The sequence below is a fragment of the Neltuma alba genome, unplaced genomic scaffold, assembly GCF_004799145.2.
Source record: "Neltuma alba isolate B1F8T4 unplaced genomic scaffold, ASM479914v2 tig00010986_pilon, whole genome shotgun sequence".
NCBI classification, from domain to species: Eukaryota; Viridiplantae; Streptophyta; class Magnoliopsida; order Fabales; family Fabaceae; genus Neltuma; species Neltuma alba.
Window position 1 is genome coordinate 64,030 of NW_021635746.1, and position 20,729 is coordinate 84,758.

Below are 20,729 nucleotides of genomic sequence, written 5' to 3' on the forward strand. Positions count from 1 at the left end.
CAAGAATAATATGCCCTGAAGTTGTCAAAACCCATAGTGAAGTTGTCAAGGGTCCCTATCTGCGTTTTTGCAATTTCAAGGTCTTTTTTTGTAATTTTCCCTTTTTTTTTTTGCCAAAAAACCCATAAAGTAATTAAACTACATATTTTGAAACTCCGCTCGCTGGAATTGACCGTTTGACACGTGACCCAAACAAACGCGCACGCACGCGCGCACAAAAAAAAAAAACAAGAGGAAGGAAGAATTGACCATTTGACATGTTCCTAAACCCTAATCCCCAATGCCACTGTTCACTCTTATTTCCTCTCGCACCCTATCTCTGATTCGAGAAATTTGTAAACCTTCGTTACGAAAATTTCCCACTTTGTGAAGACGACGGTGAGTTTTCACTCCTCTCTACTGTATGTCTCTCTATTCTCACTTCTGATTCATGCTCAGAAAATTAAAGAGATTAATGCAAATTTCTGACCTTTTATCTCAATGATTTGACTCTATAATTCTTGCTCAAGGTGATCGTAAGCCGGTGGCAAATAGTGATCCTATTGGATGATTGAATTTTAGTTTGCTGATGTTTGCACCATTAACTCCCAAGCTTATTATTATTTAAAAAAAAAAAAAGGATTTGAGCCTTTTTGGTGGTTTTTTCTTCCTTTTAAGGAACATTTGGGTTGAGGGCTTGATAAAGTGGATGTTCCGGCTGCGCTTGAATTTTTTCATCCGTTTTGAAGCATTGTTTGGCGTTGTAACTGATCGAGAAGGAACCGGATAGTTCTCTGAAGATTGGGTTTAGGTGGCTGATTTAGTTAGTCTATCAATGATGGTCTAATAATTATTAGATATTCTTCCTTCTCCAATAAAGCTTCTATTAACAAAAAAGCAAAAGAAAATAAAAAGGATGAAGAATGTTTTCATTAGGAAGTGTAGGTGGTCCTGCCATGTTTTAGGGTTGCATGCCTATTGAGTTCATCCATTTAACCTGCTATATGGTTTGATTATTTCTGTTATCTTGGTCTGCTTTGTGTTGTTTAAATTCTTTGTTGGGTTTAGATTATCAGTCTTTCACTGTTTTTATTAGGAGGTGGAAGTCTAATTTATTATGCATTGCCATCTAAGGCATATATACTGATCATACAGTGCCAATGAATTTTGGGGAGGAGGATGCATCTTCGGGCTCTGGGGATGATGTGCATATGTTAGATGGACACAAGCGTCAGGCTGGTGTGCCATCAAGTTCCGGTCGTCGGAAGAGAAGTCGCAAAGCTACTGGGGATGCTATAGTGGACGCCATGCTGGAAATAGCAGCTGTTTCAAAGATGAGAGCAAATGCAATTATGAAGAATGAGGACCGATTCTCTATAAGCAAATGCATCAAAATATTGGATGAGATGCAAGGTGTTGATGAACGGATCTACTTTCTTGCTTTGGATTTATTTGAGAAGCCTATTGCTCGAGAGATTTTTATCTCTCTTAAGAGTGAGAAAAGATTGTTGTGGTTGCAGGGCAAGTGTGGTGCTTCCTCTTTTTGAAATGTTTGGAAAACTGGCTCTTTTATTAAATTCGATCCTATACTTTTGTAAAATGAAGTGTAGTGCCAAAAAGTTATGGTAGTGATCAATTTGATTTGTGGGTAATGCCTACATCTTTTTCTAGTTTTAACAATATGATATTTTGAATGCTAAAATAGCAGTTTTTAGTTGAAACGTTGTTTGACATATCCTTTTATACGTTGGTTGGGAAACTTTGTAAAGTCATTAAATTGATATACTAGAAATTTATTATCTTGAGCCATTCGCATCCTTGAGGTTTATCTTTTCAGATGCATCAATCAGCGTGGATGACATTGACTTAGAATTGAATGAGATGGAGCTAGTTGCAGCAGCTGCCGGCTACTATTATTATAACTGTATAACCAAACAACCTCACCGTAGTTTATCACCTAGAAGATGTGGATTTATGACTGAAATGCTGAATGCGCATGATGACTTCAGTCGGGAAATGTTGCGAATGGACAAGCATGTTTTCCACAAGTTGTGTGACATTCTCCGACAAAGATCCTTGTTGCGTGACACTGCTGGTGTGATGATAGAGGAGCAGTTGACAATATTCTTAAACATCATTGGTCATAATGAACGCAATAGAGTGATTCAAGAGCGGTTTCAGCACTCTGGTGAAACCATTAGCCGACATTTTAACAATGTGTTGAAGGCTATTAAGTCCTTGTCACGTGAATTCTTGCAACCTCATGACACCACCACATCTTCAGAAATTCTCAGTAGCCACAGATTTTATCCATATTTCAAGGTTTGTTTGATAACTAATCTTCATCTTCTATATTCTCTGTTCAAGTTTTTCCTATGTTACATTGCACGTGCCTTTTAATTCAGGATTGTATTGGAGTAATTGATGGCATGCATATTCCTGCACATGTCCCGGCCAAAGACCAGTCTCGATTTCGTAATAAGAAAGGTTTACTATCTCAAAATGTGCTGGCAGCTTGCACATTTGACCTCCAATTCATATTCATTTATCCTGGTTGGGAAGGATCTGTTACTGATTCGCGTGTGTTAAGGGCAGTTCTTGATGACCCAGATCAGAATTTCCCCCAAGTTCCTGAAGGTTTGGTAGTCGTATGATTCCTTATAACATACGTTTTAAGTAGGTACCATCTCTGAACTATTTTCTTTGAAACTATTACAGGAAAATATTACCTTGTTGATATGGAATACTCTAATATGGGAGGCTTTATTGCTCCTTTTCAAGGGGTTCGGTACCATCATTATGAGTACAGAGGTGCTAATCAATTACCCAGAAATGCAAAGGAGCTATTCAATCACAGGCACTGTTGTCTGAGAAATGCCATAGCGAGGTCATTTAATGTGTTAAAAACCAGATTTCCTATTCTCAAGCTTGCTCCACAATATTCTTTTCAAGTTCAGAGGGACATTGTGATAGCTGCATGTGTTCTGCATAACTTCATACGCCAGCATGAAAGAAATGATTGGCTGTTTAGCACTGTCGGAGAAGCACCAGTGGATGAGATGTCAGATGTTGATGAACTTCCTGGTGTTCAATTGATTTCTTCAATGGAAGAGCAACTTGCATTCTCCATAAGGGATTCAATGGCTACAGCCATGTGGGATGACTTCTTGAATAAATGGAATGAGTGGTGACTCTTTGGGAGCACCAGAAGTAACGTGACTGATAACTCAAACTTTTGGGTTTGTTGTGGAAGGCCGTCTAACTTAATCAAGCCCTTTTTTAGTCACAATAGAAATGTAATGGGTGTTTTTTTTTTTTTTTTGGGGGGGGGGGGGGGTGTCGGTTAATATCAGGCGAGTTTGATGCATCAGACTCATGCTATCAGTAAGTTAACTTCAGGGGGCACTCGCATTAAATTTCTATTTGGTTAGATATGTAATGCATGGTGTCCATGTTACGGCGATCTTAAAGCCGTGATGAGGAACCACACTTGGGAGAATAGGGATCTAGTGCTTTTTATTTTTGCTCTTTTTGATAAATAGGATCTACTATGGTGAGAGCTTTGTAAGCAACCAGAGCTGGATATTTGACGTCATTCTAGGGAATGGGCCAATTGTAATTTAGTTTGGTTGTTAAAAAACATAAGCTATTGGACCTGTTTGGGAGGGTTTAAAAAATCTCCTATACGTAAGTAGAGACAAAATTCTTTTTATATACTTGTTTCGTTTTTTATAAATCACTATTGAAAAGTTATTTATAAACTATTTATAAGCTGTTCTAAGCAGGTTTATTATTGCCAATTCTTTGATGGGGTGATAGGGATTATTTTCAATTGTACTATGACAAATACTGCAAATGTCACTTGTTTTAACTTTCTATTTTAAATAGAAGTATCTTTTTAGTGAAAAGAAATTAAATATCACACTCTGAGAGGGGGGGGGGTAACAAATTCAAAGTAGCAGTTACTCGCGCGCCTGCATAGATATGTAAGAGATCTTTTATAGTAATACAATCGTGTATTTAAAAAATAACAAATGTTTATGTCTTTTCTTTTTCTTAGGTATGATGAATGATCCCTCCAAGCATCAGTGATGGGGATCTAAGTTGGGCCTTGTTCTCGCCCTTCTGCTCTGCCACAGCTAAATGGACAAATATTTTTTAAAAAAAGGACCAATACAAACATCATGCATCCGGGCCATAAAAATGTACATCCGAACGCCTAGTTATTTTTCCATTTTGTGTTTTCTGGTGAAATTATTCTTTGCGTCTTACTTTTTACAATAATCACATGTAATATTTTCTTCACAAGTTCTTGTGCATAAAGGGAGTCAAGAATGTGGAGATATGAAAATGAGAATATGCACAATTTTGCACGTAACATCAAGGTCTAAAATGAAACTAGCAGCTTCATTTGTATCAGGAAATTAAGTGTTTGAATTAACTTTTTGAAAATTGTTTTACAATATATGTATTTGAGAGTTTTGTTTTGACTTGTGTAAAAAACCCCTCAAGTAAAATTTAATGTTTTACAAGAAATCATTGCAAAAGAAAGATTATCTCAAACAATCCAATAAACACGCACCTCTTATGCTAACCCAGTCTGACCTAAAACAAACATCGATGCTTTGTATTTTTTTTTAAAAAAAAAATTGGTGCTAAAGAGCCTTTCATCTCGTCACTATCTATCTTGACCATGCCCAAAATTTAACTTGTTATTATTTCAACCCACGAATAATAGGACAAATTAAAATGCCAGCAATAATGGCCCATACGCAAGAATAACCAGAAATAAATACAAAGAAGAAAAAATACAGCAAGTAATTCTCCTATGCCCTATAAATTACAACAGCATAGAGTTGTAGATACATAAAAATTTGTATGTGATATAGTATATAACATTACCCCATTTTCCCACCCCACTTGAAGGTTTAAAAAAAAAAAGAGAGAGGGAAAAACTATGGACTAATGCATGGACAAGAAATGCACCCGTGCAAGTGTATATTCCTTTCCTGCAACCCAGACACCAGTCTGTGACCACTGTAGGTCTTCCCAGTCCAAATTCTCCTCCAATACCTAAAATCACAAAGAGCAAAATAACCAAGTTGCAATGTTAAAACAAGGGCAAGGAGTTACATATACTTGAAACTGGAAAATAGAGGAAAAAATTTTTGGGACACACGAGAGGCTCAAGAGTTCGTCTCAACTACCAATCTCACGAGTTACTAAAATTGGACAACATGAAAACCAAGTTTAACAATAAGCTGGTAATAGGAATAACAGAGCAAGCATACTGCGTACCAACTAAAGAAATTAAATCAGTAGAGGCATCAGCAAACTTCCAAAAAATTGTATAGGAGTTTCTTACATTGAGAGGAGAATTCAACAGAGGTTATTCATAGGCAAGTGAAACGAATGAAATACGTGATTTGGAAGTACCTCCACATATTCAAGGGGCAGAGGAATCCCAATCGTTCGCATTGCTTTCTGTGGCAGAGGCTTCTTACAACGAGACCATCGAAATACATCAATCATGACGTTATCACTGTCAGATTTATCACCATTTGCAGAATGAGAGTGGTGATTTTGAGACTTTTCAATGTCTGCGTCATGTGATTGCAATGCTGGTGTTTTGACCATTTTCTCTCCAGTAAAGCAAAGCTCATATCTACAAGGAATTGACTAATAATTAGGGGGAAAATCCACAGGATGAGTCTTTGACTTTAAAATCTCAGACTTCCAGGAGAAAACAGACCGTAAGCCTTTCAGGATTACCACCAAGGACTCTGAATGGACTCTGAATTCTGTAAACTAGACAGTTACTTTCTTATAAAATAACTAAATTATAACTTAGAGCAAGACTGAAAGTGCTAAAATTTTGTTCAATGCCTCAAACATCTACTTTCACCGGGCCCCAAAAAAAAAAGGGGACAACGATTCTCTTTGATTCCACAACATAAGCACATTCTTGTTGCATGCACCATCTAGGCAATCACTCATGTTTAAAATTTAAATAAAAGCAATCAGACCTATAGGAAATTAGGAATCACTCATCTAGGACAGGAACTGCAAAGCAAAATATACCTCCGCGAATGGGTCTCCAAATACAAAACTTCTCCCTTCTTCAAACGAGCAGATGTATAGAGGGACTTCTTCAGACCCTTGTCAGCTACAATGCTTATACTGTACTTGATCCTGATGAGTATCAGCAGAATTTAGATGAGTAAAAAAAAAAAAGTTTTGAAAAAATTATAACGCTTTTTGAAATAGCAAAATATTAGAAAAGCACAGAAAGATTGGAGACTCAAGACAACATACCAAGGCTCATTGCAGAGGTTGTACTGTATGGTAACCTCTCGAACAAATCTTTGCTGACGCAATGCATTCTGCAGAATATGGAGTCCATCGGATAAGATGGAAACGTCTAATCAGAATCACAAATATTTTATTGGCTGTTATCAGTCAGGAAAATGTCAAGCGTGATATGATCAAAGCAGACAATCTATATTTTTTACCAAAACATAGTAGACAGGCCTGAAAAAAGATAAAGAAGAAAACTAAGTGTCCCATAGATTGAAATGAAACAGCACAAAACAAACTGTTCGATGCTTTTGGTGAAGAGACAAACAAGAGAATCTGCAGCTACGGGGCTCTAATGTTTTTATTGATTAAAATGGACTAAGCTTTACGTACATAGGAATTAACGTTTAAAATCATAATGACCACCTTAAACCCCACAAATTCAGCAACCATAAAATCAACCAATAAATAAAATTAAAAGGAGCATATAAGGAGATGACAGAGTCAAAAAATCAAGAAATACAGTTGCAACACACAAATAGTGTCAAGTAAAAGATAAACAATTTCAGAGTCAACTCATATCCAGCAGAAAACACAAATGGAACCGGTAGTAATAAGTCTAAAATAGTTTTCTAAAAGCAAAAGGTTTGAATTAGAAGAGGGACAAACCGAAGCTGCAGCCCTAGTGGTCATTGTCCGCTCAACAGCCAATGGAGCAAGGGTAGGTTCAACTGTTGACGTATGAGTAAGGCATGGTTCAAGATCAATAGTTCCACCTCCTTTCTGCAAACCAGTGAAATAAACACAGTTAAAATCACCATCAAATTCTAAAGATTGAGAATTGCCTGACCAAACCAATGACATGATTATAAATATGTACATGCACATGCTTGTGCCAAAACACAGGTGTAGAGAAGCGTGAACAACCATTCCTAGCAAGAACAGACCCTTCAAAAATTACGTCCTCAATCAGACAAATCAATATAAAATGTGAGCAAAAAATTAAAATATGAAGTAGTCTGCAGCTCTAAAAATTAGACAAGTGGAAGTACGAGATAATAAGGATGATATATTTCTTACAAACTAAATTAAATAACGTAAATGTAGAAGCAAATTCGCATGTGAGATCACATAACTTGAGGGAAAAAATTGTGAAATATGACAAAAGTTTACAGTAATTTGTCAGTACCTTCACAATGCAGCACCGCTCGACTCGATAACTACAACCAATTGCAGCACCCCAAGCGCGAGAGCGAACATTGTTTCTCAAGGTAGAAATATAACCTAACATTGTTTATGAAACCAAAATATTTACATTATCCAAATAAAGCTCTAATGGAAACAGCAATATCCATAACCACAATAGATAAAAGGAAGGAGATAGGCAGGAATGTGGCTAATTTGTCCCTAAAAGGTCATAGACAGACAGAGAAAAGTCTTAAAGCAATGCATTCGGTTACATAAATAACAAAGTTCCAATAAACTTGCAGCAGTAGTCGTAATTATGTGAGATACAAGAAGTTCCTTTATTATTGGCACATTTAAGTACCTCTTAGTTGAGAAGAGCCAACCCTTCCACTTTAAATTTCAAGACCATGTCTAAACCTCATGGAAAATTGCATGTTCCCAATTCTTCCTATTCCTATTATTAAATTTAGTATTAGATTTGATGTCATCAAAATTTTTCATTAAAACCTTACAAATCTACCGTAAAGATAAAGACCTCAGCCCAAAAGGTATCAATCTTATTCTTCCTTTTCTTGTCCGTTCATCCTTCTCTCCCAACCTTTCTTTAGTTCACACAATTTGTAATTACAAAATCTCCAATCAGCAAGATCGACCCTCAAAACATATTGTTCATATTTCAGTCTCTACATAAGGGCAAAATTTCCAAATCTTCCACTCCTTTGTTGCTTCTTAGTACTTCTATCTTCACTGTTCCTAATAGCTTTCTTCTTTGATTTCTCCAGACCCAAAAAAAAAAATCATTCTTGATCCAAATCCACAGTAGGCTGCCAAGTTTTCGTTCGTTTAACAAATTTAATAAATTAATACTTCCCTCCTCCTTTTGTTGAATAATGAAAAAAAACTAAGTGATTCTCTTAGAAGGCTAGAATACACATACAAATGGTTAAAAAAATACATCAGAGAAAAAATTAGCTAAAAGAGGTCTACTATTCCTCTGTAAATCCATACTGGGAAAAAAGATGAGGGCAATAGCTATGACCAGCCTATTATAGTTAAGTTTAACTTAATATTTTCATCGTCATTTTTGATGAATTGAACATTCTAGACAATTAAACAGATTCATAAGGTACTCAATGGCGAAACCAAAAGTCAACCAGAATATATCTAATATTCACCATATAAGCAAGCAATGATATAATAACATAAACTTATTCTCATCTCTTTCTTCCAGACCATAGAGGGATTTAAAAATCACCAATGACATTAATAATATAACCAAAGTATGGTCAGAAAACATGGCAACTGTCCCCTGGAAATCTTTCAGACCCTTCATATCAAGAAGTTTTATGTCAAGGACGATAGGGCCATATGGACATACAATCCTGAGGAGGCAGCACCCGAATGACAGCAGACAGCTCTTGTATTGCAGCAGGAGGTGGAGAAGCTGTTGGTCGACAGTAACCTGTATGCATGAGAACTGTGCAACAAAATTGCAACATCAGTACTAGTTTCAATTCCAAAACATGAAGCCTCCTGGAACAAGCAACCAGAAGTTGACACCTTTATATTCTAAACAATACATACCAGCAACAAGATCTGAGTCATACGTGTACACATCAGTCCCCCATAGCTGGCCTCCTCTAACCTGAACATATCAATTAAACATAAGACATGGTAAACATAATCAGAAAAACGTGCATTAAAATTTTATCCCATCGTTATTTCAATTATATAGTAACCAAACAGAAACGACAAATAAAAGACTTCCATCTCCCTGGATAAGTTCATCAGCTCAACAATAGCATCTCCTCCCTTCGTCTCCAACTCAAAAAGGAAGTAAAAGAAAAGAGGTTGGGTTTTTTTTTTTTTTTTGGGGGGGGGTGTTGGACAAGTAAGTGATATAAAAGGTCTTTAAACCAACTTTCTTCTCTCTAGGCTCTAAGAGTGACGTAAGAAAATTTCCTTCTTTTCCAGTTCTGAATTATATAATACTTAAAAGTTCCCATTCAACCATATTTTACATAATTCAAACCATAATGCTTAACAAACTTGCCGTAACCAACTACAGCAAGTACATTAACTTTCATTTATAACATCATAAGTCACATTGGCTAGGTGGTAAAATCAGAAGGGACAGCTTTTTAGTTTTGGGGAAAAGGGGGGTTGAAAAACATCAACAAATAGAAAGCAAACAAGGGGAGGGAAAAGACGTGAAATAGCTTGATATGAATAAAAATATCACTACTCAACAACTATAAGTTATAATCCTAACATCGTCTTATAGCATATAACTAATACATCCAAACTTAGATGATACAACCACATTTCACAAAGCTAACATATCAATGGCAAAAAAAGACAAAAAAACAAAAGAAAAATTTCTTGGCAGCACCAAGTATGACAAGCGTTCAGTGTATGGGGAAGACTGCCATCAATTCTCCCCTTCCCAAAAATAAAAAGTCAACCATAATACAAAGCATTATTATCTTACTTGGCGGTTAGTAGCAGTAACATGCTCAGCTGGTATCCGAATTTCAAGGGTTGGACCATTATTAGTGCTTTCACCAGTTTTTTCCATTTGAGGTGATCCAAATTCCTTCCACAACTTTGTCAGCTCTTGCATGCATTCACCAACTTTATAAACAACAGATGATACTTCTACTTTCCCTGAAATAGCAGAAACCTAAATATAGAGGACATGCAAGGCATAGTCTTGAAAAAGGCATGCAGCCTTTTTCATTAATAAGCACAAAAAATTTACCATCACATGGTAACACACGATAAAGTTCAAAAAGAAACTAATTTTGAACAAGTCACTGTTCCTCAAAGTTGAATGCAACAGTGTACCAACTAGAGAATTTCTGATCAACAAAAGTTATTTCATGAAGGCACATATTCATTAGTCTATGACAAGCCAGAAAACTTCAAGCAAGTGAGCCAAATTTGACAGCATACCTTGAGACCTGCAAAATAAACAAACCATATAGTAATTATCAAACAAACTACAGGAAAGACTCAGTCTACGAAATTATTTCTGTACAGAAAAAAGTGTAATTCAATCAACGTGTACAATAATCAACTTGTGTACCACCCAAAATTAAAGATAAGGTACTTCAAAGTCCAAAGCGTATGGAAGGAAGAAAGAAAGATCAACCGAAGCTTGTCCAATATACCAAGGCTTCATTCTGTCTATGAATCAATAGTCAATAGAAAGTAGTAAATGCAAATTAAATATGGTCCATTTTCTTCCAAAACTGGTTCTTCAGATTAGAAACAAAAATTAATGCAGCAATATATCTTACCATCAATAAATTTCCTTTTTTATTTAAAAATGTAAAATATAAACACCAAAGAACTCTCAAAACAATAAAAATACGGAAATAATTATACATGAACCCCAAAGCATAAGCCTGGTCCTCCAAAGGCCCAAGATATAAGATGGCATAATAACATAACCCATAAGAAGGTTTTTAGTCAGGTAAACTTGTGTTTCAAATATATTAGTGCAAGAATTATATAAATGGTGCAATGCCTGCTTATAACTCAAACAGTTTTATTTTCTCTATTATCAACTTGCAAATGCAAAAAGACCTTTCATATCAGTTGTTGACTGCTACTGTGCCATATTGTGAAGATTATTTTTAAAAGAGATTACTGTCCTCCCAATTGAAAATAAGAATTAAAAAAAAAAGGACTGCCAAATAAAAAAAAAAAAAATCATATCATTCACAACTTTTTCCAGGATTTTGAAGCTTCAGCTTATGCAAGTAACATATTACATAAATTAAAATCAATATGGAAGCATCTACATGATTTTGGAAACGGAAAAGATACTTATAATAAAGTTTCCAAATGATAAAAATGCAAGATAAGGGAAAAATTACCCTTCATTGTCCTGCGCACGAGATCTAAATCGAGGTTCACGATTAGCCACCTGAGGACTCCCCCTTGATCGTTGCATCCTCTTACGCTGCTGAACACTATAATTGTATACTTCTCTTTCCTTTTCTGTTGCTCCCTCCCCATCAGCACATCCATCATCTGATTCCTTGTCAGGGCACCTAATACGCTTCTCAGGTCTATCTCCTTCTAAATCATTATCCCTTTCTTTCCTCCTTTCTCTAGCCTCCCTATCAACATTTTTCCAGCTTTCAAAATCTTTCTGTTTCTTCTGCTCTGGTACAGCATTTTCTTGCTCTGTCATTCTAACTGATCCATCACCAGTTTCCTTCTCAATATGTGAAGCCTGTTTCTCCACTCCATTCCATGATTCCCTCTTAACATGGTCCTTTTCCCTCTCCTTCAAATTTTCCCTATCTTTAGGAAGATCTCTCCTCTCTCTATCCCACCTTTCAACATCTCTATCTTCTTTGGAAGATTCTTTGTTGTCACCACTCGTATTGATTACAGGTGTACTGCTTCTACGTTCACTTCTTTCTTTTTCCCTCTCCCCCCAATCCCGATGCTTCACATCCTTCCTTTTTCTATCTTTCTCTTTAAATTTATCTTCACCTTTTGGATCAACTTTGTTCTCTCCAACCGCCTCATGAGCTTCCATATAATCTCTCTCTTCAGCTGTTGAACTGTCCTTCCCAACCTCGAGAGGACCTTGTGAATTTCCACGTGACATATGCCAGGAGTCCAAATTCCCACCGGGGGACTCAGAATATCTCTTTCCCCTATGGTATTCTTTAGATTCTTTCCAATTCAAGTGGCTACTTACTGCACCGTAACCATCCTTCTCTGTCTTAATGTCACCCTTTGAATCATTATGACTGTCTCGATCATATCTGATATCCTTGTTGTCATCTCCTCTTCCCTCAACACGTAGATCCTTATCACTTTTAGAACTCTGAGAATCCCTCCTTGCCTCACCATGCAATTCCTTCTTCTCAGTCTTTATGTCACGGTTTTCAACCCGTGGATCTCTAACTTCCTTGGAATCCCTTGATTCCATCCTGTTTTCAGCACTTCCAGGATGATCTCCATGTAACTCAGTTGAAGATGGGATCCGATATATTGAGTGGAGAGGAGATCTTCTGTCTGCATCACGAGATTCTATACGGGGTGTCTTTGTCACCCTCGAATCCTGACCTAAATCATAAGGGACATGGTACTCATTTGAAACAGATGAAGGTAATTTAGAATATGAACCCGAATCATCATGCGAGTGCTTTGATGACGAATGAACAGTCTCTTCATGAGGTCTCTTAGGCGCACCACTCATATTGAAAGCCCAGTGCAGACATAAAACTTCTGATTACAAACTAGTTTGATAGACAATATATGCCTACCGTCAATTGGTTACACATATAAAGTTGCAAGCTGAAACCTGAAATGACAATTTTGCAAATTATATGAGCACGATAATGTCACATGCCACATATGCATTGACCCAAAATTATACTAAAGAGCCCACAAACAAACAGATTTATTCGTACGCAGAAGGATGCCAAGAAGATACTAGAATAGAAAGAAGTGATCGCAAGCATAATTTATGAATCAATGAACTTAACAATAAGCACCAAATCAACAAATATAGCTGCAAGAATGCATATCCCAATTGCATTTTAATCCTTTTCCGCAACACAAATTTACAGACAATTGCGAAGTCTAAGCCATGTGGCTACGTCTTAAGCAAATAATCATGGGATATGAAAAATTTAGAATCTTGAAGTTTCTTCCCCAGCAATCGAGGATACAGTAGCAAATAAAAACTCCAGGAGACATCCGGAAAGAAGTTGGTAAACATTTTCACGGCTAATAGTAACATCAATTTCAATTTAAATTAGTGAGAAAACAAAATTCGAACAATTGCGCTGTTAATGCTCAAAGAGAACCAGAAATAACGAATCAGGAGTAAATAGATTGAACGAAAGGAGAAGAGAGCACTAAAATAGCGAGTAATAGTATCCCATGAACGACTTAATCAAAATACTGGAGAGCAATTCAGAACCTTACCACCAACCTATTGCGGAGCAGATTCAAAGAAAACAAAACTAAAGGACATAAATGGGGAACATGAACATGCAATCCACGCAACAGACCTTTTTCCATTGTAAGCTTTTCTCAAAAACCAAACAGAATGGAAGTTGGATTTATAGAGTAGACACAAAGAAAACCCTAGAAATCCCAGAAAGAGTGAAGAGAATCAGTGACGCGAACTCACCCACCTTGATTAGCGGTCAGCCTCTTATCTGTGTGTGCCTCCGTCTAATGTTGAGACTTCGAGACTTCGTTCGTTGTACCCACTGTCGTTTTGAGGGTGGCATCCGCCGGCCTTTGTGCCTTCCCCTTCTGTTCTATTTTTCATATTTTTAATGTTAGTTTCATGGCTTGTGGCGCTTGCTATGGGAATTGTAATAACACCATATAGTGACATCATAATTATTATAAATTATTAACTGAATTTAAGAATGCATTAACTGACTCAAATATTATTTAAAAAAATCGCAATAAAGTTGAGAAAATTATGCTAAAGTACAAAACTTAGCAATTATTTATGGAAAACTACAGATTTTTGAAACCACTATGAAGGAGTCATTCATATCGAAAAACAAAAATAAATAAATAAATTGTAATTATCAAATTATTCCCATTGTCACTGTTAAATTTGCAATCTCGGACTCACCAAAAAACATTTTGCAATCTCGAGTGGTAAATTATTATGCAAAGCTTGGTAAATTTGCATTTAATGACTTGCTTAGGCAATGGGGGCTCCTATATCTTCTTTTTTTTTTTGGTCAAATGGGGGCTCCTATATCTAACCTGAGTCAGTTATAAGTTATTTTTAAATTACTATTAAATAAAAAAACTTGGCCAACAAAATAAAAAAATGATATTCCTTCAATCCTTATTATAAGACCCATTTAACTAATTTGATTAGATTAAGGAAGTTAGGTAAATTAGTTAATTATAAAAAAAGTGACACATTTTTCCTAAAACACCATAATCATATTTCTTAATACCCATCTCTCTTCTACTTGATTATGGTTAAGGGAGTATCATAGGGGTAATTTAAAAAAAATTGATAAATATAATAAATTGGTCTTTAGGACCAAAACTAACTCAAAAATTGGATCTTATATTAAGGATCGAAGGAGTATATTCTAATATTATATTATATGTTGGCATAAAATGAAATGATGTCATTTTTAATGAGCTTTGGAGAAGTAAGGTTTTAAAATTTTAATAAAGAGAAGAGACAAGATAAAATAATAATAAAATTTAATTAAAAGTTTTTAGCCATACTTTTTCAATTTTTCAAGTTGAGCTTGTTAAAATATTTTTTTCCTCTTCCTTCCTTCCATTTCTCCAATTCCTTGTACCAAACGGACCCTTACTCTACCCCAGCCTAAATATTCTTCCTTGTTTTCGGCTGCTTTTCCTACCCTCTTCAGGAAAAATACATTATGAGCTAAGCACTGTTTGTCTCTACTCAATGTTCTTTCTAGTATTCTTTCGCATAACCAATCAAAATCATCGCACTGGTTCTGTGAAGTCCAAATGCATATGTTTTAATTTGCAAGTAAATCAATGATCCAGTTCCTCAAAGGTTACTTTCAATTTCGTCCTCAACAGATTTTCTTCTGATCGAAATGGTCCCTTCATCAAGCAATCACTTAAGGCATGGGAGCCTAAGTTGTTAACCTGTAAGGCAGACTTCCCAGAGTGGTATGTTCTCTTAAAATGACGACGTTTATGCAAAATTGCTTCCCAAAGTGGCACATTTTTTATGGTCGTTTGACTTTGTGCTATTTGCTTAAATGAAATCATCCTGGGGGAAAATGCTTCATACTTTTGAACTTTTTGGGGTGTATGAGCCTGGGATTTTATGGCACATTGTTTCTCTACATAAGCAACGATCGAAAGCACACTGTTACATATGATTCTTCGAGCTTTTAGGCACTGTGTGATGAGTCTTATGATACTTCATTTATGAAATTCTTCAAGCTAGTCAAATTTTATGAACACCATGTTCCCTTCTCAGTCTCATCCTTGTCATCTCCATCTAACTTTTGAGATCTCTAATGTATCAGGTTAGCAAGCTAAGCCTGAAGACTAGAGCATTTCAAGAGGCATGCGTTTCTTCTGTAGTTGAAGAGCTTGCTGAACACTTAGCACAATGGATTTACAGACTAATGAACGCGGCTGCATTAACAAGCATTTATGTATTTCAAGAATTTTGGTGTGCCTTGTACTTTGGTCTCAGAATTGCTTTGCGTGCAGGGTAAGAAATCCTACAGAAACAAAGAAAAAGAAGATGAAGCAGCAAAAACAGACAGCAACTGATGAAGATGTGGTGGAGAACTTGGTACTCGGTTCTGATAAGGATGATGATTCTCCAAGTGAAAGCCTTTCTGGGGGAGAAAATGATGATGCAGACGAAGTGCCTCCAAAGCAGAAAAGCAAGAAGCAGAGAATAAAAGGGCCAAAAAAGAAGAAATCATGTGGTCGGAGTGGAAACACTTAGAGATCTTTTTGGAAACATTGTTTTTCTTTACTCACCTGCGAAAAGAATCCTCTTGCCTGTTTGCGATCACCAGATAGATCACCTCCTCCTTCTCCGCTCCGGGGTGAACGAACAATTTGGTTCCCCTGCAGGTATATTCACTGTTCAATGATATGTTTCTGATAGAGATTACGTCGAATTCGCTCATGAAACCTGCTTTCCTTATCTCCCAAACCATGCTTGAAATATTTTTTATATTTTTTGTTATATACCATTGTATTTTAAAAAAATAATATTTGATATTTAATATGTAATTTTATATATTTTTATGCTTAAAATAAGACGCTTAAAAAAATGTTCAAAATGTATTAGACTATGTCTTTTTCAAATAAATAAAAGCATAAAATGCTTAAAATTACATGTGAAATATCAAATTTTTTTTTAATGAAATGTTGTATAATAAAAAATGTAAACATTGTGACATTAAAAAACTGTTAACTTAAAAAAAAAAAACAGTTAACTTTAACGGCAATTTTAATAGTAAGGGACTTGATAATCAAAACATGAAATATCAAAGTCTTTAATTTAAACTTTTAAAATTAAGGAAATACTACCTCCGTTCCTTAATATAAAACTGTATTTGAGTTTTATTTTGATCCTAAATATAAGACTCCAATCCACTTTGTCTCTCATGTTTATATATATTTTTTCCAAAGTAGCCCTTCTAATAATGATAGTTCTAGTTAATACATTTGATTAGTAATAATATTTTAGGAAAGACAACACCTATTTAGGACAAATAACTAACTCAATTTACTTTTTTAATTTCCTCAAATTAGTCAATTGGCTCTTAAAATTAGGATGGAGGTAGTAATATATAAGTGACGCTAAGTTCAGAGAAGTTTAGTGTATTTTAGTCTTAAAATAAAAGATGAAGCAAATACATCTTTTCCCAACCTGGAGAAATTATATATTTGATATTTGCAAGCGGTTGGTTGTTTTTAGTTTCCTTTTTTTCTTTTTACGTGAATTGCTTCTTTTTTTTTTTTAACCAGTCACGTGAATTGCATTTGACGTGTCCTTTGTTTATTTTACTTTATTTATGGGGCTAGAGGGGAGTCAAAATGATGGTAAAGAAGGGGATGGGAGGAACCTTCCAAAATCAATGTATCATTTCAAGCCAATGTTTGTACGTGGCTCATTCATATTACCCATTTATTTTTTATAAATAAATACCATATCCTCTCTCTCCCCCCCAGCTCCTATAACTATTTGTTAAAAAAAAAAAAAGAAAACTTTTCCACTCCTCCAGTCTTTACCAGCGCCACTCATGCTGATCCCTCCTTCTTTTGCCCTTCCCTAAGGCTGTCATAATCCGCCTCTATCTACATTATTCTTGGATTCAAAATTCAAAATTCCTCTTCCCAAGCACCAGAGGGTGATATAAATCCTCATTTCTCTACTTTCCCATTAGTCATTGGTGATGATCAAGAAGATGGAGTCCAGTTCCCCAAAGCTGCCTGTGATGTTGGAGGTGAACGGCGTAAGTCGTCGATAATAGTTATAGTGAAGGAGATGAGTGACGTAGATGGAGATGGAGATGGTGATGAAGAATGGAGGAAGATGATGATGTTGATAGTAAAATAGAGTCAGGATTCATGGAGGTCAAGGTTGCAAGGTTTTGTTCTCTGGTTTTGGCTGGCTGGTTAATTTAGAAGGGGGGGAAGAGATTTACTTAAACCAAACAGTGAGTTTCATGGCTTATCCCCCCCTTCTTTCCATTAGCTTTCTTCTCGTATTTGATACCAGCAATTTCTTTTCTCTTTAGCTTCTCATCCATATACCTTTGTTGAATCCATTTGCCTATCAGATTGAAGAAGACAATGATCCCTCGTCAAATTGGTTTGTTCCTTCCCTTTATTTGACTATTTGAGATTGCATTCGATTTTTTGTCTATTTGATGTCTAAAAAAATCATTGTAAGAAAGGTAAGAGTGTTCCCTCACAAATAGTATTTTATATGGTGTTTCTAGTTTAATTTCAAATTAGAAAAATTAATCTTTTGATCCTTCAATTTTTAACGCAATTATGACTCAGTCTCTCAGCTATGACTCGATACCTGAACTTTTAAGTCAGTTAAAACTTAGTCCCTATTAGTTTTCTATTTAATAAATTAATCTTACATGACAAAAGGGATTGCTGACATATTAAGAAAATGTTGGTGTGTTCCAAATGAGCTCCACATGGCTCCTAAAGCAAATCGTTGGCGTTCCTTAAACTCCCCAGTCCCCATCTATGAATTAACTCTGCAGCTCCATCAAAACATTGCCACACGCATCTGTGAGCTCCATCAACATCTCCTCTTTTCTCTTTTTCTCTCCCTATAGTCTCTTCAACCTTTGCCCGTACTTTCACAAAACCTATATTCATTTAAAATCCCTCCTTTCTTCCTCCATCTCTCAACCCTCTCACTTCTCTTCCTCATTTCCGCTCCCCCCTCAAGTTCTTGCCGGAATTTCTTTCTTTCCTTCCCTCCCTATTTATCTCTCCCCATTTCTTGCAGAAAAATATGATCTTACTCTGAAAAGTAACTCCTCATTTGGGGGGAAAAAAATAAAGAAAACCAACAAAGTTGCTAGGATGGAGTGGGAGGAAGAGACCGCGAATTGTTTCATATTGCACAAAGAGAGACCTCACAACCAATGACTATTAATATGAGTTTAGAAGGGGTCTTGGTTCCACACACTGGAAATGATAGGAAACTGGAGGTTAGGAATTTCTTCTTTAGTTCGTGATGAGATTGTTTCGTGGTCATAAACTGGAGGGGTGTTTCGATGGAGCTGTAGAGTTGATTCATCAATGGAGACTAAGGAGTTTAAGGAACACCACCGATTTGCTTTTGGAGCCATGTAGAGCTCATTTGGAACTCACATCAGCATTTTCTTAATATGTCAGCAATCTCTCTTGCCATGTAAGATTAATTTATTAAATAGAAAAAAATTAGGGTCTGAATTTTAATCGAGTTAAAAGTTTAGAGACTAAGTCGCACCGAGTTATAGTTGAGAGACTAGATCATAACTGAGTTAAAACTTAAATAACCAAAAGATCAATTTTTGCTTCAGATTAATATTTCAGGAAGAAACTTCTGTTGAAGTAAAGATGAACGTGCAATGACACTAAAATTTTCCCTTCAAAGTAATATTTTACAAATTTGTTTATTTTTGTAATTTGAAGTTTGAAAATTATCTAAAATTTTAGTATGGTATCAGAGACGTGAACTTTGCTTTTGTGATCTATTAATCTACAAGGGAGACAGATCACGCCGATATTTCAAAAGATTATTTTAATCGATAATTAAAGCTTTGCTGATGTGGTAAGCTTTGATATCATGCTAAAGTATATAACTCAAAAATATATTTCACTAGAAACTCATTTTCTTTATTGAATCATTTTCGTACACTTTATATAGTGTTTAGAATATAATACATGTATAGCAAGTGACAATTGTAAGCTTAACAACTCTAATCAAAATTAGAACAGAATATTGATTAATATTACTAATAGAGAGAATTATTAAACAAGAAATTAAAAACAAATCAAGCCTAAAACATATAGGTAGGGCGTTCAAATCTAAATCAAGTAGTATCACCATCATCCTTGACCGTAATGGTGACTTTGTCACTGAGACTGATGCATTTTAGACTATCATACATGCTTTTAAGATTCATGCTGATAGAAATTAGAATGTCGCAGTGATAGTAGTCAAAGCCCTCATCTTTAAGGAGCAAAGTCACACAGGTGACAGGGAAGGCATCCAGAGACCAGAGCTTGCATTCGTCGGGATCACAATCAAAGTTAGAACTCTTTGATTGTCTTGATGACTTCTTTGAACAATAAATGTTTATCAAGATAGAGTTGCAACATGTTCTCTAGCTCTGCAATTTGCACTTGCTGGGGGTGTTGATTTCAAGTTTCTAAAAAGAGAGATAAATGTAGAGGGTTTATATACTGCTGTGTGCAAACATGTTTTTGTTTATTTTTGACTTTATCTTCCAAATTTCATAATTGAGCTATAATGTTTAAGAATTTAATGATAATTTTCTAAAACTTGACAATAATTCTTAACATTGTGTATTAATTTTAATTAAAAATTTACAATATTAGATTTCTTTTTATATTGATTTAATTAAGAATAACTATAATGTTAAATTACTTCCTTTTTTTTTCCCCAACTGATCCTTCTTATATTTACAGCTTTCTTTCAAATTTCACAACTGATCTATATTTTTTTTCAGATTATTAATACCTTCTTATAAGTACATAATTAAATATAAATAAGTATCATTTTCAAAATTAATTTAATTAAATTTATAAGTAGCAATACAAAACAATCAAATACATAAATATATATATTTTACTACAAGCGTAAATTCATATTTCAGGTTTATTCCCAGGATTTGAGAATTACATTTACTTGTACATGCAAGGACACAGCTTAAATATACAACTAACCCATGTGTCAAACTGAAACATAAGCCTATACTCGTATTGGTAAAATACCCTTTTAATAATTGCCACTGTTAATGTAAAATCTCTTTAACAAAGTCAATAAATAGAGATGGTTTAGGAAAAAAATTTACAAACTAAATTGAAGTATTAGATTTAGAATTAAAGCAAACTTTTTGTTGGAATATGTTTAAACTGAAGAGATGTATTTTTTGAAAAGTTATATGTAAATTTATTAATAAATTTATATGAAGAGTTGTGTTCTCATATAAATTACTTCCTCTGATCCTTAATATACGACTCAATTG

At 35.2% G+C, this 20,729-nt stretch overlaps 2 protein-coding genes across 7 annotated transcripts; one reads left to right on the forward strand and one right to left on the reverse strand.

Moving 5' to 3' along the window:
* The first annotated feature begins 245 nt into the window (after positions 1–245).
* LOC114760549 (uncharacterized) lies at positions 246–3,693 on the forward strand. Of its 3 annotated transcripts, none has more exons than XM_028949811.1 (5): positions 246–378; positions 1,135–1,392; positions 1,817–2,301; positions 2,385–2,616; positions 2,698–3,693. In XM_028949811.1, exons 2-5 carry the CDS (start codon positions 1,140–1,142, stop codon positions 3,168–3,170), a joined length of 1,443 nt encoding a protein of 480 aa, XP_028805644.1. In that variant the 5' UTR covers positions 246–378; positions 1,135–1,139; the 3' UTR covers positions 3,171–3,693. The 3 variants fall into 3 exon arrangements, with proteins under 3 accessions (XP_028805644.1, XP_028805645.1, XP_028805646.1); XM_028949812.1 differs by having other exon boundaries at positions 247–378; positions 1,114–1,392; XM_028949813.1 differs by lacking the exon at positions 246–378 and having other exon boundaries at positions 1,113–1,392.
* Positions 3,694–4,673: 980 nt separating this feature from the next.
* LOC114760546 (peptidyl-prolyl cis-trans isomerase G) lies at positions 4,674–13,743 on the reverse strand. Of its 4 annotated transcripts, none has more exons than XM_028949805.1 (12): positions 13,638–13,743; positions 11,349–12,796; positions 10,420–10,427; positions 9,956–10,131; positions 9,049–9,109; positions 8,843–8,941; positions 7,466–7,560; positions 6,946–7,059; positions 6,295–6,362; positions 6,061–6,171; positions 5,416–5,644; positions 4,674–5,052 (listed from the first exon to the last, which is right to left on the reverse strand). In XM_028949805.1, exons 2-12 carry the CDS (start codon positions 12,689–12,691, stop codon positions 4,942–4,944), a joined length of 2,415 nt encoding a protein of 804 aa, XP_028805638.1. In that variant the 5' UTR covers positions 12,692–12,796; positions 13,638–13,743; the 3' UTR covers positions 4,674–4,941. The 4 variants fall into 4 exon arrangements, with proteins under 4 accessions (XP_028805638.1, XP_028805641.1, XP_028805639.1 ...); XM_028949808.1 differs by having other exon boundaries at positions 13,634–13,715; XM_028949806.1 differs by lacking the exon at positions 13,638–13,743 and adding an exon at positions 13,512–13,596.
* Positions 13,744–20,729: the final 6,986 nt, after the last annotated feature.

Coding starts and splice junctions, on each gene's coding strand:
- LOC114760546 (XM_028949805.1), bottom strand. CDS start 12,691: ATGAGTGGTGCGCCTAAGAGACCTCATGAAGAGACTGTTCATTCGTCA. Junction 6,363..6,945: donor CCACTAGGGCTGCAGCTTCG/GTTTGTCCCTCT, acceptor CATATTCTGCAG/AATGCATTGCGTCAGCAAAG. Junction 5,645..6,060: donor TTGGAGACCCATTCGCGGAG/GTATATTTTGCT, acceptor AATTCCTTGTAG/ATATGAGCTTTGCTTTACTG.
- LOC114760549 (XM_028949811.1), top strand. CDS start 1,140: ATGAATTTTGGGGAGGAGGATGCATCTTCGGGCTCTGGGGATGATGTG. Junction 2,302..2,384: donor GATTTTATCCATATTTCAAG/GTTTGTTTGATA, acceptor CTTTTAATTCAG/GATTGTATTGGAGTAATTGA. Junction 2,617..2,697: donor TTTCCCCCAAGTTCCTGAAG/GTTTGGTAGTCG, acceptor AAACTATTACAG/GAAAATATTACCTTGTTGAT.